The 12,694-nt window shown below is 52.7% G+C and overlaps 7 protein-coding genes across 7 annotated transcripts; 3 read left to right on the forward strand and 4 right to left on the reverse strand.

Moving 5' to 3' along the window:
- Positions 1–31: 31 nt before the first annotated feature.
- NFIA_044250 (cytochrome P450) lies at positions 32–1,588 on the forward strand (the record flags this gene model as incomplete). The annotated part of the gene is made up of 1 exon (XM_001267502.1): positions 32–1,588. One exon carries the CDS (start codon positions 32–34, stop codon positions 1,586–1,588), a length of 1,557 nt encoding a protein of 518 aa, XP_001267503.1.
- A 252-nt stretch (positions 1,589–1,840) lies between these two features.
- NFIA_044260 (pyridoxal phosphate-dependent aminotransferase) lies at positions 1,841–2,974 on the reverse strand (the record flags this gene model as incomplete). The annotated part of the gene is made up of 1 exon (XM_001267503.1): positions 1,841–2,974. One exon carries the CDS (start codon positions 2,972–2,974, stop codon positions 1,841–1,843), a length of 1,134 nt encoding a protein of 377 aa, XP_001267504.1.
- A 300-nt stretch (positions 2,975–3,274) lies between these two features.
- Positions 3,275–4,848, forward strand: NFIA_044270 (ornithine aminotransferase; the record flags this gene model as incomplete). The annotated part of the gene is made up of 3 exons (XM_001267504.1): positions 3,275–3,862; positions 3,941–4,654; positions 4,717–4,848. 3 exons carry the CDS (start codon positions 3,275–3,277, stop codon positions 4,846–4,848), a joined length of 1,434 nt encoding a protein of 477 aa, XP_001267505.1.
- Positions 4,849–5,105: 257 nt separating this feature from the next.
- On the reverse strand, positions 5,106–7,100 carry NFIA_044280 (class I adenylate-forming enzyme family protein; the record flags this gene model as incomplete). The annotated part of the gene is made up of 5 exons (XM_001267505.1): positions 5,106–5,536; positions 5,603–5,724; positions 5,788–5,882; positions 5,962–6,716; positions 6,794–7,100. The coding sequence occupies 5 exons, from the start codon at positions 7,098–7,100 to the stop codon at positions 5,106–5,108; spliced, it is 1,710 nt and encodes a 569-aa protein (XP_001267506.1).
- Positions 7,101–8,123: 1,023 nt separating this feature from the next.
- Positions 8,124–9,165, reverse strand: NFIA_044290 (HpcH/HpaI aldolase family protein; the record flags this gene model as incomplete). The annotated part of the gene is made up of 3 exons (XM_001267506.1): positions 8,124–8,464; positions 8,551–8,935; positions 8,998–9,165. The coding sequence occupies 3 exons, from the start codon at positions 9,163–9,165 to the stop codon at positions 8,124–8,126; spliced, it is 894 nt and encodes a 297-aa protein (XP_001267507.1).
- Positions 9,166–9,505: 340 nt separating this feature from the next.
- NFIA_044300 (putative 2OG-Fe(II) oxygenase family oxidoreductase) lies at positions 9,506–10,626 on the forward strand (the record flags this gene model as incomplete). The annotated part of the gene is made up of 3 exons (XM_001267507.1): positions 9,506–9,771; positions 9,829–9,895; positions 9,946–10,626. The coding sequence occupies 3 exons, from the start codon at positions 9,506–9,508 to the stop codon at positions 10,624–10,626; spliced, it is 1,014 nt and encodes a 337-aa protein (XP_001267508.1).
- A 365-nt stretch (positions 10,627–10,991) lies between these two features.
- NFIA_044310 (uncharacterized protein) lies at positions 10,992–12,558 on the reverse strand (the record flags this gene model as incomplete). The annotated part of the gene is made up of 4 exons (XM_001267508.1): positions 10,992–11,224; positions 11,280–11,443; positions 11,512–12,317; positions 12,388–12,558. The coding sequence occupies 4 exons, from the start codon at positions 12,556–12,558 to the stop codon at positions 10,992–10,994; spliced, it is 1,374 nt and encodes a 457-aa protein (XP_001267509.1).
- Positions 12,559–12,694: the final 136 nt, after the last annotated feature.

The raw sequence follows: 12,694 nt of genomic DNA on the forward strand, positions 1-12,694 counted from the left end.
TGACTACGTGCTGTATTGTCGCTGGTCAACAATGCTCTCCGCAGCGCTGGAGCTCGTACGGGAATGGGTGCCCTTTCTCAGAACTTGGTTCTTTGTCGCGTTGGCAATCGTATCCTTGCTCACCCTTGGATGGGTACTTTATCACCGTTATAGATTCGGTCGTCATGTCCCTGGGCCCTGGCTACCAAAGGTGTCTGGTATTCCTCTAGCTTGGTATGACATCTGGTATTGCCGAAACGACCATATTCTTCAATGGCACCGGCAGTATGGTCCTGTTGTGTGCATCGCCCCGAACGAGGTCTCTGTGGCCACGCTGGAGAGCACAAAGGACATCTACGGCACAACCCTTCGATGGCCCAAGAGCAATTACTTTGACCACTTTAAGGGATATGGCATGCGGTCCGCTTTTGCGACCAAGCCCTACGAGGAGCACCGGGCAAAACGTAAGCTAATCTCGGCCTTTTATCAACCTACAACCATATACAAGCTACCACAAATCGAACACTATGTGCAAGAGCGTTCCCGAGCAGTGCTGCGAGAGATCCAACATGGGCAGGGGGTTGACGTCTACAGCCTGACAGACTGGTACGCGCTTGATATCATTACGCACCTGGTGCTTGGACCTGACTTCGGTTCTCGTGCCATCGAATGTCCTTGCCCTGAGCGCGACATTCTCGCCCTTTTAAAGCACCAACAGTTTGTCGGTTCGTTGCGCATGCGGTATCCGAACGCCTATCACTATATCTCCTGCATATTCGGGAAGCTCACTCCACGCCTGCGTTATCTACAGGCAGACAATGAATTCGCATCCTGGTGCAAGCAACGCACGCTGGGGGCAATGGAGGCGCCCAGCATGTCTAATTCTCCATCTCTCCTCCGACACCTCCTGGAAATCCGCGGGAGCGACGGGGAAAAGAAAAAGCAGCAGCTCGACCGGGAATACGTCGTCGCCGAAATCCTCGATAACATCAATGCAGCCGAGGCCACAGTTTCCGTGACGGCGACGTATCTCATCTGGAGATTAACAGAGGCCCCAGAGTGGCAGCGGAAAATACGCAAGGAACTGACGGCCTTGCCCGTGCAACCCGACGGCTCATTGGCCTTTGCCGACCTCGACAGTCATGTTCCCTCGCTGGAAGCTTGTCTGCGTGAGGTCTACCGTTTGCATCCAGCCTCCAGTGGACGAGCCGAGCGTGTCGTTCCCCAGGGTGGCCATGTCCTGTGCGGAGTCTTTCTCCCACAAGGCACCATCGTTTCGACCTCCGTTGTGGCACTTCATCGGGACGAGCGTATCTTCCCCGATCCAGATCGATTCAATCCGGGAAGATGGCTCGACGAGGACCCATTGACGCTAAAGATGCGAGAGGCACAGCTCATTCCGTTTGGGTATGGTGCCAGGATTTGTTTAGGGAAGGCGCTGGCAACATTGGAGATTAAAATGCTCATTGCAAACTTATATCTCAGGTACGAGACCGTCATGGGCAGTTCGACGACTCCGGAGTCGATGAAGCAGTGTAGCACCCATGACGCGGTGCCGAAGGCCCTGAAGTGCGTGGTGCGGTTTCAAGAGGTTGCTGAGGAGCTTTAGCTAGATAGATTTGATAGTGTCCTTTATGGCAACCCAGTCCTAACATAATTCCATTACTCAGGAGGGGGCGGGGTTGATTTGAGGTTATATTTATAAGGAATTGCGGTATTCGAGGAGGATAGGACTATTACGAGGACGATAACTACACAACAGCCACGGAAAAGCAGTGTGCTTCATATAGCCTACGATAGAAAACAGACTGGTTCCACTGGGCTCTCTTTTGAATCCATCGCTCTCCCATCGAAACGAAGATCATCCCCGGAGAGCCTTCGAGATCCCAGAAAGCCCCTGTTCCAGCTCCTGCCACGTCGGCCACCCATAGCCCAGTCTGAAGAAGCTATCATCCCTCTCGAACCAGCCTCCTCGACCGATATACACCCCGTGCCTCTCTAGTAGTCTTTTGTAGAACGTCTCGATTCCTCCAGCCGGCTCTTTCCTGATTTTGATGAAGCACATCACCCCTGCCTCTGGCTTAACCCAATCGAGCCACTCGCTCTCCTCAGAGACCCAACTCGCGACGCGGTCTCTCCGCTTCCGCATATCGGCAATAGTCACAGCCAGTAGTTCGGCCCGACGAGACAGGATCTGCTCAGCAGCGAGCTCGTCGAGGACACTCCCGCTAATGCTGATCTGTTCCTTGGCGGCAAGGAATGTTTCCTGGAGGCCAACATTGGTTGTAATAAGCCACCCGATGCGGATGCCAGGGACGCCGTAGGCTTTGGACAAGGAGGAAACGCTAATGACATGGTCACCTAGTGCAGCCGCCGATGGAATCGAAGAATCTACTCCATCAGCGGACTCGGATGGGTACTTGAGCTCCGAGTACGTTTCGTCGACTAGGAGGTAGCATCCCTTCTCCTTGGCAAGGCTCGCCAGGGACCGAAGCTCGGATGGGGTGCACATTGTGCCAGTGGGGTTGTTGGGGGAGCAGATGCTGATGAGTTTGGTGACGCCAGGGCGAATGGCGGCGGCGACGCGGTTGATGTCCAAGCGATACTGCGATTCAAACTCGAGGTCTATAAAAGTGATGTCGCATCCGACGGAGCGTGGAATCTCCAGGTTGGTGGCGTAGTTGGGCCGAATGACGACGACGTGGTCTTTGGGACCGAGAAGGGCGGTTTTGATGATGAACAGCGACATTGAAGCGCCTCCTGTGACGAGGACATGGTCTGGGGTGATCGGCCTGCCTGAGGCTTGGGCGACGAGACGGCGGATCTCACGACTGCCCTGGTGTTCTGCGTAGGTCAGAGCAGCATCTGGGGGGAAGGTGATGGTCAACGACTTCAGTGTCTGATCCGATATAGCGCTCTCTGAGAGATTGTACTTGATCACGGCACCGACCTCCTCAGGCGCCTCCTTCTCAATGGGCATTCGTTGGTAATTCATCTTGTTGTGATTACTCTGGCAAGGGACAAGGAGTGCTTCTGCTTTAGGGGATGAGTGCGAACAGTGAAAAAAAGAGGGAAAAGGAGGGGCGGATTAAAATGCCAGACCACAGAGTCCTTAAGCCAGACCAGGACTGGTGAATGCTAGGTTGGACGTGGGGCAGTGTCCTAGATGACCCCGCTATATGTACCTCAGACATTAATAACCATTTAGGGTTACCCTTTGTGGTGCAGTTACAGTCCACATGTGGATAGGTACACCAACTAAACAACTTGAAGAATATGGCTAAAGACGCTGCTGATGCCGTACAGTCTCCTGCCCGTTAACCCCCCTCCTCTCTTCAGCCATTTCACAAGCGTTTCACCTCGTTTTTCTCTATCCTCAGCGTCCGTCAATCATTGCCTCCCTCTCGCCATGGAGTCCAATATGCCACACGAGTCCGTAGCCAACCGCGCTGCCAGCACGGAAGCCGCCCTGCTGGCTGAAAAGAATTTCTCGGCCAGAAACTATCAGTCGCTCCCCATCGTCTTCGCCCGAGCCCAGGGTGCCTCTGTCTGGGATCCCGAGGGAAATCACTATCTCGACTTCCACGCTGCTTCAACTGCCCTTAACCATGGCCATTGCCACCCGAAACTCGTCACAGCGTTGGTTGAGCAGGCATCACGATTGACCCTGACCTCCCGCGCATTCCACAACGATGTATACCCCCAGTTCGCGGAGTTTGTGACCAGGCTTTTTGGCTATGACCGGGTCCTGCCGTCGAGTACTGGCGCTGAGGCGTCTGAAACTGCAATCAAGGTCGCGCGCAAATGGGCTTATAAGGTCAAAGGTGTTCCGCAGGACAAAGCTATTGTCCTTGGTGTTGCAGGTAACCACCATGGACGGACAGTGAGTAGCACCCTGGATTAACGTGAATGAAAAACGATTGTGGTCGAACTGTATTAACATCGATGTTCTGTTGTATAGTTAGCCACGATCTCTTTGGCTTCTGATGAGTTGTCGCGTGGAAACTACGGTCCATTAGTTCCGAATATCAGCTGCTCAGTTCCTGGGACCGACAAGTTGATCGCCATCAATGATAAGGCAGCGCTACGAGATGCTTTTGAGGCAGCGGGCTTCAACTTGGCCGCCTTCATCATCGAACCAATCCAAGGAGATGCAGGCGTCATTGTGGCCGACGATGACTATCTGCGGGAGGCAAGAGCCCTCTGTGACAAGCACACTGTTCTTCTAGTCTGTGATGAAATCCAGACTGGCATTGCGCGGACTGGAAAGCTCCTTGGTCACTACTGGAGTGGAATCAGGCCTGACATGGTACTATTAGGCAAGACCATGACAGGCGGCATGTGCACCATGTCCTGTGTCTTAGGGAATAACGAAGTGATGCTTACCCTCGAGCCCGGAACCCATGGCTCAACTTATGGTGGTAATCCGCTCAGCGCGGCAGTTGCCATGCGTGCTCTCCAAGTGGTCGAAGAGGAAGACCTGGTCGGACGCGCGGAACGTCTTGGTCAGGTCCTTCGTAACGGTCTATCTGCTATCCAGGCGCAGATTCCGGGCCCTATTATCCAAACGGTCCGCGGTAGAGGGCTGCTCAACGCGTTCGTCATTGACCAGTCCAAGGCCAATGGACATACAGGCATAGAGCTGTGCGAGCTGATGAAACAGAAGGGTCTTTTGGTAAGCAACCAGCTCCGCTGCTTTTCTTTTTGGTATACCTGGCTAAACACTCTGTTCTGCAGCTGAAATCGAGTCGGACAGGCGTAATTCGGGTCGCGCCTCCCCTTGTCATTTCAGACTCTCAACTCGACCAGGCGCTGGAGATTATCAAGGAATCCATACAGGAGCTTGTCGCTCTCCCCGCAGCTGTGTAGGACAAGGCTGCCTCTTGGGAAGATGGGCTTTCGGATACTGACATTGGAGATTAAAGACTGGAAGGTTATCTATACCAACTATGAATGATAATGTGGGAGTGAGCAATAACCACAATCAGTAGAATGCCAACCGCTGTCAAGAAAACAGAAGATAAGCTATTAATTAGTTCTCCGTGAAGGTAAGCATGTTCAAGCCATCAAGGCGCCATCATCCCGTTATTCATTCCAGTCAACCCATCTGCGTAGTTCTCTAGACTCTACCGCATCCCTGATAACTCCCACAACTTCGTCGTCTGCATCGTCATGAAACCACTTACATCCAAAACCTCCGTCTCCTCCCCACAAATTTTGTCCTCGCTATCCAGCGGGAAAAACATATGAACCGCCTTCATCATGGCGGTCTTATCCGACCATGTCCGGGGAACAGATTCGTGCTCTCTCAAAATCCTCAACACAGTTGGCAACTGGTACGCCGGGAGGCTCATTTTCGTAGCCATATCGTTCCGGAGAGCCTGTAAATCCACTCCCTGACCACTATCTTTCTTGTGGAACCGCACCAGCGCGGCTGTTCGTGTGTCACACTGTGGATCTGCAACGGGCATGATATACCCCTCTGCGACGTATGGAAGTGCCGTGAGGGCAGCCTCGACTTGTCCTCGGGGAACCTTGTAGGTGTAGAACTTGAATACTGAAACCGGAATGATGATTGTCAGCCGACGCAGAAAGCCAGAAAGAGGCGGGAGGGAATACTGACGATCCATGTTTGCCCTTCCTTTAAATATGTACCGTCCGTCTTGTAGGATGGCCAGATCTCCGGTTTTGAAAAAGCCTTCCGGGTCCAAACGTTTTGCGGTAGCATCGGGGGAGTTCAAGTACCTGCAGTACAACCCTTGTTAGTGCCTTTTATTATCGCAAGACAAAGAAGATACGTCTACTCACCCGAGGAATAAAGACGGCGTCTTGACAAGGACCTCCCCTTCCTCGCCTTCAGATAGCTTCATTCTCACATTCGGAAGTGGTCTTCCCAAGTCATCCTGGTCGCAGCTGTTAGCCATATATCCACAGCGGCCCAGAGCCAATGGAGCACTGGTAATGGCGATGTCGAAGTCGCACCTCTACATCCCCCGACTCCATATCGCACATAGCTATCTCCTGTGTCTCCGTAGACCCATACAACACCTTCAACGGCCGACCTCCACGTATCTCCCGCCAGAACTCCTTAACCCGGGCCGAGGGCATGGCACCCGTTGCGCAGGCATCACGCAGGTACTGTGCCCCCATTACATACTCAGCAACAACATCGCGCGGCAACTCAGCAGACACATGCCTCTGAAAATACACCATCATGCCATACCAAAAGGTCGGAGACAACACGATCTTGGTTGCCGTTTGCTCGCGCAACTTCTCCCAGATCAGGTGATAGTTTCGGCCGAAGTTGTGGATCTCGACGCGGATGCCCGTCAGCAGCATCTGGAATAGCTTTGTGAAGTAAATCGACCAGAATGCGCCGCGCGGGATGATGCACAGCTCGTCGTTTGGCTGCGGTGCTGCTTCGTCTTGTCGGGCGTACTTGTTTATTGTTCGGCGGGCGTGCAGTACGCCCTTTGGGGGGCCGGTGGTTCCTGATGTGAAGAATAGTATACTCGGGGTTTCTTCGGATACTGCGAGGGCTGGGTCGAGGGTATAGCTTGTGACTGGGAGGAGGTTGTTGTCGGCGGCGTCTTCATTGCTCTCGATGATAAGAGAAGGGATCTTGACTTGCTCTTTGACCTGCGCAGCGAAACTGGCCAGCTCCGAGGTGGCAAGGAGATATCGTGCATCGCATTGCTGAAGAATGTACGATGCTTCTGCAGGGAGTGCGCCTGTTGCTGTTGTTTTTTAATATGCACATTGCTAACCACCCATACTTCCAGTCAAATCATATTCTATAACGGGGTGTCCTTACGCATCGGCACGACTACTCCGCCAATTGCCAGGATAGCAAGAACCCCAATAATAAATTCATATCCATTCGGAGCCAGGAGAGCAACATAGAAACTGCCGGGTCTGTCCAGCGTAGACCTGTCAAGGAGTGCTTGTAGCCTCTGTTTTAGTTTCACAGTGCCATCGAGGATTTGACGGTAGCTGAACTGTGCGCCACGGCTGGAGTCATTGACGATGATATTCGCATCTCTTTGCCTGGCTATTTTCAGGAGCCTGGAAAAGAGAATGTCGTCGGGAAGGGTAGGAGGTGGTAGGACGTCAGCCGTCATGATCGCAAGAGTATGCAGGCGTGAAGATTGAGGTGTCAGAGCTCAGGAACACTGGTAGACCTGGGGATTTAATGATATTTGAGAGAACATGGAGCTTTGCTGCAGTTACACAGCAGAGTAAGTGTCTCGGGGTCACAGCATTATAAAGCTACTGTGCAGCTCATACCTTATCTGCGAACGCATCATTTAAGCCCACTATCTCAAGATCATACTCTAGCAATAGACAACAGCAACAGCAGATGAAAGTCTCCGGATAACGAATAACACCAGTACCATCGCCCTCTAAATTGCGTACCACCACAGCCTTGTCGCAACGTAGTCAATAACATCTTGGACTTTTACAAAACGGCCTTGCGTTAGTCGCCGGAAGAAATTATAATAGAACAATTGATGACCTACTCGTAGTGAATGCGTCCGTATCCTCGTCCGTGATATAGATATCAAACCTCTAAAACCCACGTTAGCAAGATGACTCACAAGCTATCTAACAATCCTGGCCGTTGAACCTCTTGCAGGGCGGTTAATAGCTGTGGCCTTCCACAGTCACCTACGGCAAGGCCATTCTTAAGGTCGGCGTTGGTGGTGAGCTAAATGGAGATCATGTTCAATACAACTCTGTGGATTATATTTCCGACAGCATACCTCATCGACGGGTACTTTGAACTCTTTTGCGATGACGGCTTTCACGTTGCTTTCGAGGTTCGCCATTGGGGACTTGAACAGTTGTTTCGCTGGAATTGAACGGACTAAACAGCCAAATGGATGATAGTGGGATGTTGTAGTCGTAAGAGAAGAGAACCTTAGTGCAGGGCGAGTCTGTTTCAAAAAAGGGTAAAAGCAATACTAACTCTATATACCAACAGTCGTTCAAGCTACTATTGTCTGATCTCGGATACCACTCTCCCTATGTCGCTGCAGATCAAGTACCTGTAAGTTTTCCCTCCTTCCACCGAGTCATACACAGTGCAGGCATGCCGCAGAAAATCATTCCACTGACTGAATTTGAACTGCCACTGCATTCGCCTACCTCAAGGCTGGCCCACCATTCTTCCCTCGCACGGATGGACACCCGTTGGCCCCAGCTCCAGAGGCCGCATCAGTGTACGTCTGCAAAGACTGGACGGCCGACGTGCAGATGGCATCAATGTCCCCATGGATGATGAACGCATTCCAGCCCATCTCCCTCCTAAGCTCCACCGCGGAAGGTGAGATGCCGAATCCCATAATGGGAAGGTGATTGGCCTTTGCCGCATCTCGGATCTTGCGAAGCGCAGAGAGAAAGATGGCTTCATCGCCGTCGAGCGACCCGTGGGCTAGGTTCAGACACATGCGCAGATCACCTGTGCCAACGAACAGACCGTCCACTGCCGAAGACCAAGTGTGGAGTGTTAGCACATGGGGCTGCCCACTCATCTAACAGATCGCTAGAGGGTTTGAAGGAAAGACGCACCACCTGGGACTCGGCAAATCTCTTCGACATTCTCCAGCCCCTCTAGATCTTCAATCTGGCAAATCACAGCGGCATGTTCATCCCACACGTCATACGTTGTCTTTCCTTCTGGGGTTCGGTTCTGCTGCTCGCCGATCAGAGCTGCAGGGGGGAAGCTGCGGCCCCCCAGCGGTGGAAACCGGCACAGCCGCACCAACTCCTCTGCCTGTTTTGCATTCTGGACGTGTGGCATAACCACTCCGCCAGCGCCAGCGCCCAGAGCGTAGTTGTACAGCTCGGGTGAGCATCTTGGGATTCGGACGAAGGGTACCATGGAGCCATTAGAGTGGTATTGGATTGTTCGGATCAAACTGACGAGGAGGGTTGCGTTGAGAGGCGCATGTTCCTGTACAGGACTCAGATTCCTGGTAGGAAGTAGTATTTCGCAGCAGGCACATTGGGGCTTACCGCGTCCAAGAAACAGAAATGGTACGGCGTCGCAGCAACAACTCGTGCCGCCTCTGGATGGGGGATTCGACATCCAGTGCCCCAGAGCAGCTCGCCGGACTTCAGCATGCCCTTGAAGTTCGTGGGCTGGGCCAGGCTCAAGGCATTGTAGTCCTTCGTGTTGAGCATTTTGGCTTTCTGCTGTATCGTGGTGTGGTGAGGATAGGGACGATTCGTTGGATTTAAAGAGACTAAATGCATCCTTCTGTTTATGTATGTATCACATGTATGCATCAGTTTGTAGTGAAAGATCCATGGGTGGTCTGCTTCTTTTCCGACAGAACTTGGTTGCACACAGCTAAAAGGAGCTCTCGTCATCAGGTTTCTATAATCAGCTAAGTAATGCCACTGTCTATCAGGTGAAACATATGGAGAGGCGAATATTTAAAGGTTCTACCTCTGCTTTAAACCTGCGATTCGACTATCCACCGTACTCATACTACCATTCACTGAGTCGTTAGTCTTCAAAATGGCGTCTTCCACGACCACTCGGGCAGAGCTACACTCGATCTCTCTCGCCGGTCTTCTGGAGGGCGACGTCGATGCCGTGAACAATCTCGTGTCTGCATGCAAGACCAATGGATTCTTTTACCTTGACTTCCGTGATGCCCGTACATCCCAGACTTTGAAGCAGGTCGATGAGCTCGTTGACGTCGGAAACTCGGTTTTCAAGCTCCCACTCGAAGAAAAGGAGAAGTATAGCACCGAGAAGCATCTGCCATCAAGGCTTCAAGGGTACGTTTTGTCTCCCCCCGTTGCAGGTTCGTTCGCGGTAATGACGTTAAGTGCTAGATATAAACGAGCCGGTTGCTCTGTTGGACCCTTTGCTGAGAAGAAGGATGGCTACGAGAGCTTCTCGGTATGTCTGTCCCTTCCCGCCTCGCAAACGTTCTCTAGCTCAACATGTAGATTCACAACAACGGCGTCTTTGGGGACGACAACCTGCAGCTCCCTCAGGGCTTCCAGGAAAACCTACCCTTGGTGAAGGCCTTCATGAGCCAAGTCCACCACTACACCGAATGCATCTTGTCCATCCTCTCAAAGGCGCTTGATCTCCCCTACGACCTGAAAGACTGTCACCGGAAGGACAAGCCATCTTCTGCCAACATCGCCCTACTCAAGTACCTCCCATGGAGCAGCGACGCCGAGAAAGTCGGCAACATGGCACACACCGACATGGGGACGTTGACTGTTGTCTTCACCCAGTCCGAAGGGCTCCAGGCATTACTGCCTGGGGCATCCGGGGCGGACGAATGGTCGTACATCCCCCCGCGATCTGGACACGCCGTTGTGAACGTTGGCGACTCGCTGCGTTTCTTGTCCAGGGGGGCACTAGTCTCGTCTCTGCATCGCGTCGTGCCGCCGCCTCCGCCGCACTCGCCCGGACAGGACAAGTTCTCGTGCATCTACTTCCTGCGACCGGAATTCGATGTCAAGTTTACGGATAATGCTGGAAGGCAGATCAATAGTGTCGAGTGGCATAATCAGAAGTATTCTCTGTTTCGTGAGGCCAGTCTTGATCCGACAGTGCATGGCGCCATGTTGACTGGGCGGAAGGGGTATCTTGGGGCGACCAAGCAGACTGTCTAAGAGGGAACCCGGGTCTCTACAATCGAGGGTGATTGACTCTCAACTTTCGTATCAATTCATGTTCAGAGCTGTAGCATCCATAAAGCGGTAGCCACTGTTGGTACATGAGCTGAAGCGTTCAAGAGCCCTGACCAGACCGAAAGCGGTGTTATTGTCCGCTACGAAAAGAAGTTCGTATGCTGCACATGCATGGGGGGAGTGGTCCTAAATTGTGACAGATTGTCGGTATAAGTTGCATCCCGATACAACTCATCGAATTGGTCCAGGGCGGCATTATATCCGGTATTGTCAAAAAGCCCTGAATAGGAGGACGGGCTTAAATCCACTGCCTTCCTGTTAGCGTGCAGACTGGGGACGCAGGAAAGTTATGACGTACTGTTGTTGAATGGATCATTATATGGAACCGCATAGTCATCTGCTATAGAACGGCAGATACTGACACTGGTGAGCTGGCCTAGTGGGTTCAGGGTATTATTGCCGTCTGTACTGGCAGCCAGCGACTCCGGGGGGGTAGGGTTTTGGCCGGGCTGTGCAGCTAGTACCCTGGGGCTCGACGACGTCACGCGCGGCGACTTGCGGGTACCCGGCATGATCTCTCCTTAGTCGGATAGATAAGCATTTGACGGCTCACTCTGACGATTCAAGGGCCTTACCAGGAACATCCTTGCGCTTCCTGCCTGTCATATCCCTCAATGTCGCCGCGATGTGGTCGCCCAGTGCTGAGAGTTCAAGGTCTCTCACCAGGTCATCGATGCCCAGACTCTTCAGTTTGATGACGGATGCGTGTTTTCTCTCCTTGGTGTATCTTGATGTGTACCTGGAGGGACTTGCTGAGACTGAGTTGCTTGAAGAAGGGTGGGGGACGGGAGATGGGGGGAAGCATACGCTGAGTGAGGCACGTCTATAGGTAATGCGATAAGATATCCCAGGTCGGTTGGGTTGTTCCTGAAATTGTCGGCCCACTCACGATACTTGCAGCCATGATCAACCCAGTTCAGGCTTTTATTGGCGGCCTTTTGGTTGTGGAACCGCTGGGGAAATTCCTGGCAGAGCTTGTTCGCTAGTGCAGTGCGCAAATCCCGGATCCAATGTGTGCCTGTGTGGAACCCGGCCTCGACAACGTGCCGGTAGATGTTGTAGCATTCAAATCTATGGTAGATCTTCATACAATCGCGCATGTCCGCGTTATCTTCTTTGGTGGCTATCGCGGCTTCCCAGCCCTGCCCGGTCGGGAAGGCCGCTTTGGCTTCTCCGATTGCACGTAGGAATCCTCCACGGTCTGTTTTGCAGTCTTCTAGGAGGCGTCTAATCCTTGGTGAGAATGTTATTGTGCTGAACGTGTCATCTTCGGCCGCAACGTGGAGGGGCGTTGGCGGTCCTGTAGCCGGCGGTGTTGGAGTGATGGCTGGAGTGGTTGCAGTGGTATTTTGGTCATCGATGTCCGAGCAAGGAGAGGTGCTCTGGCTACAAGGGTCGGACTCTTCCGGCCTTGGTCGGACAAAGGACACGTCTTCCTGGCAATCATTTGCCTCGGGGATCAGGGGGCGAGCAGGGTGGACTTCGGGCGACCTTTGTTGGCGGGCATGCGAAATAGGAGAAGACTGCTGGGCACGAGCTTTGGATGCCCGAGCAGCCACTGAAGGCACATCGTCTTGCCTTGCGGGTGAAGACTGGCAGGAAATAAACCGGTTCTATCAGTTGGAGCTATAATTATCATCCCGATACAGCGGCACCGAACCACCGGAAGCAAGGGGCACTAACAGTTTTGCGGTGCAACAATAAGCTGAACAGTCGGTCTAAAGCCGAGCTCTCCGTCGCTGGAAGAAGCTCCAGACACTTCGACACTTGATCAGCCGAGATGCTGGCCTCATTGGCTCTGTAGAACCGAGCCAGCTGGACTAGTAGGTCTTGTAGCCCTGTTTTCGAGCTCATACTGGGACCCTGAGGACCCCAGTCTCGTGGATCCTTATCGCGATATAAGTGCTGGAGGACAGAAAATCAGTTCCTGAAGCATTAATGTGATTAATCAACTCTGTCTGCAGGTGGTGCATTTTCATCACACTACTGA

Source organism: Aspergillus fischeri, genomic scaffold (genome assembly GCF_000149645.3).
Source record: "Aspergillus fischeri NRRL 181 1099437636244 genomic scaffold, whole genome shotgun sequence".
In the NCBI taxonomy this organism is placed as follows: Eukaryota; Fungi; Ascomycota; class Eurotiomycetes; order Eurotiales; family Aspergillaceae; genus Aspergillus; species Aspergillus fischeri.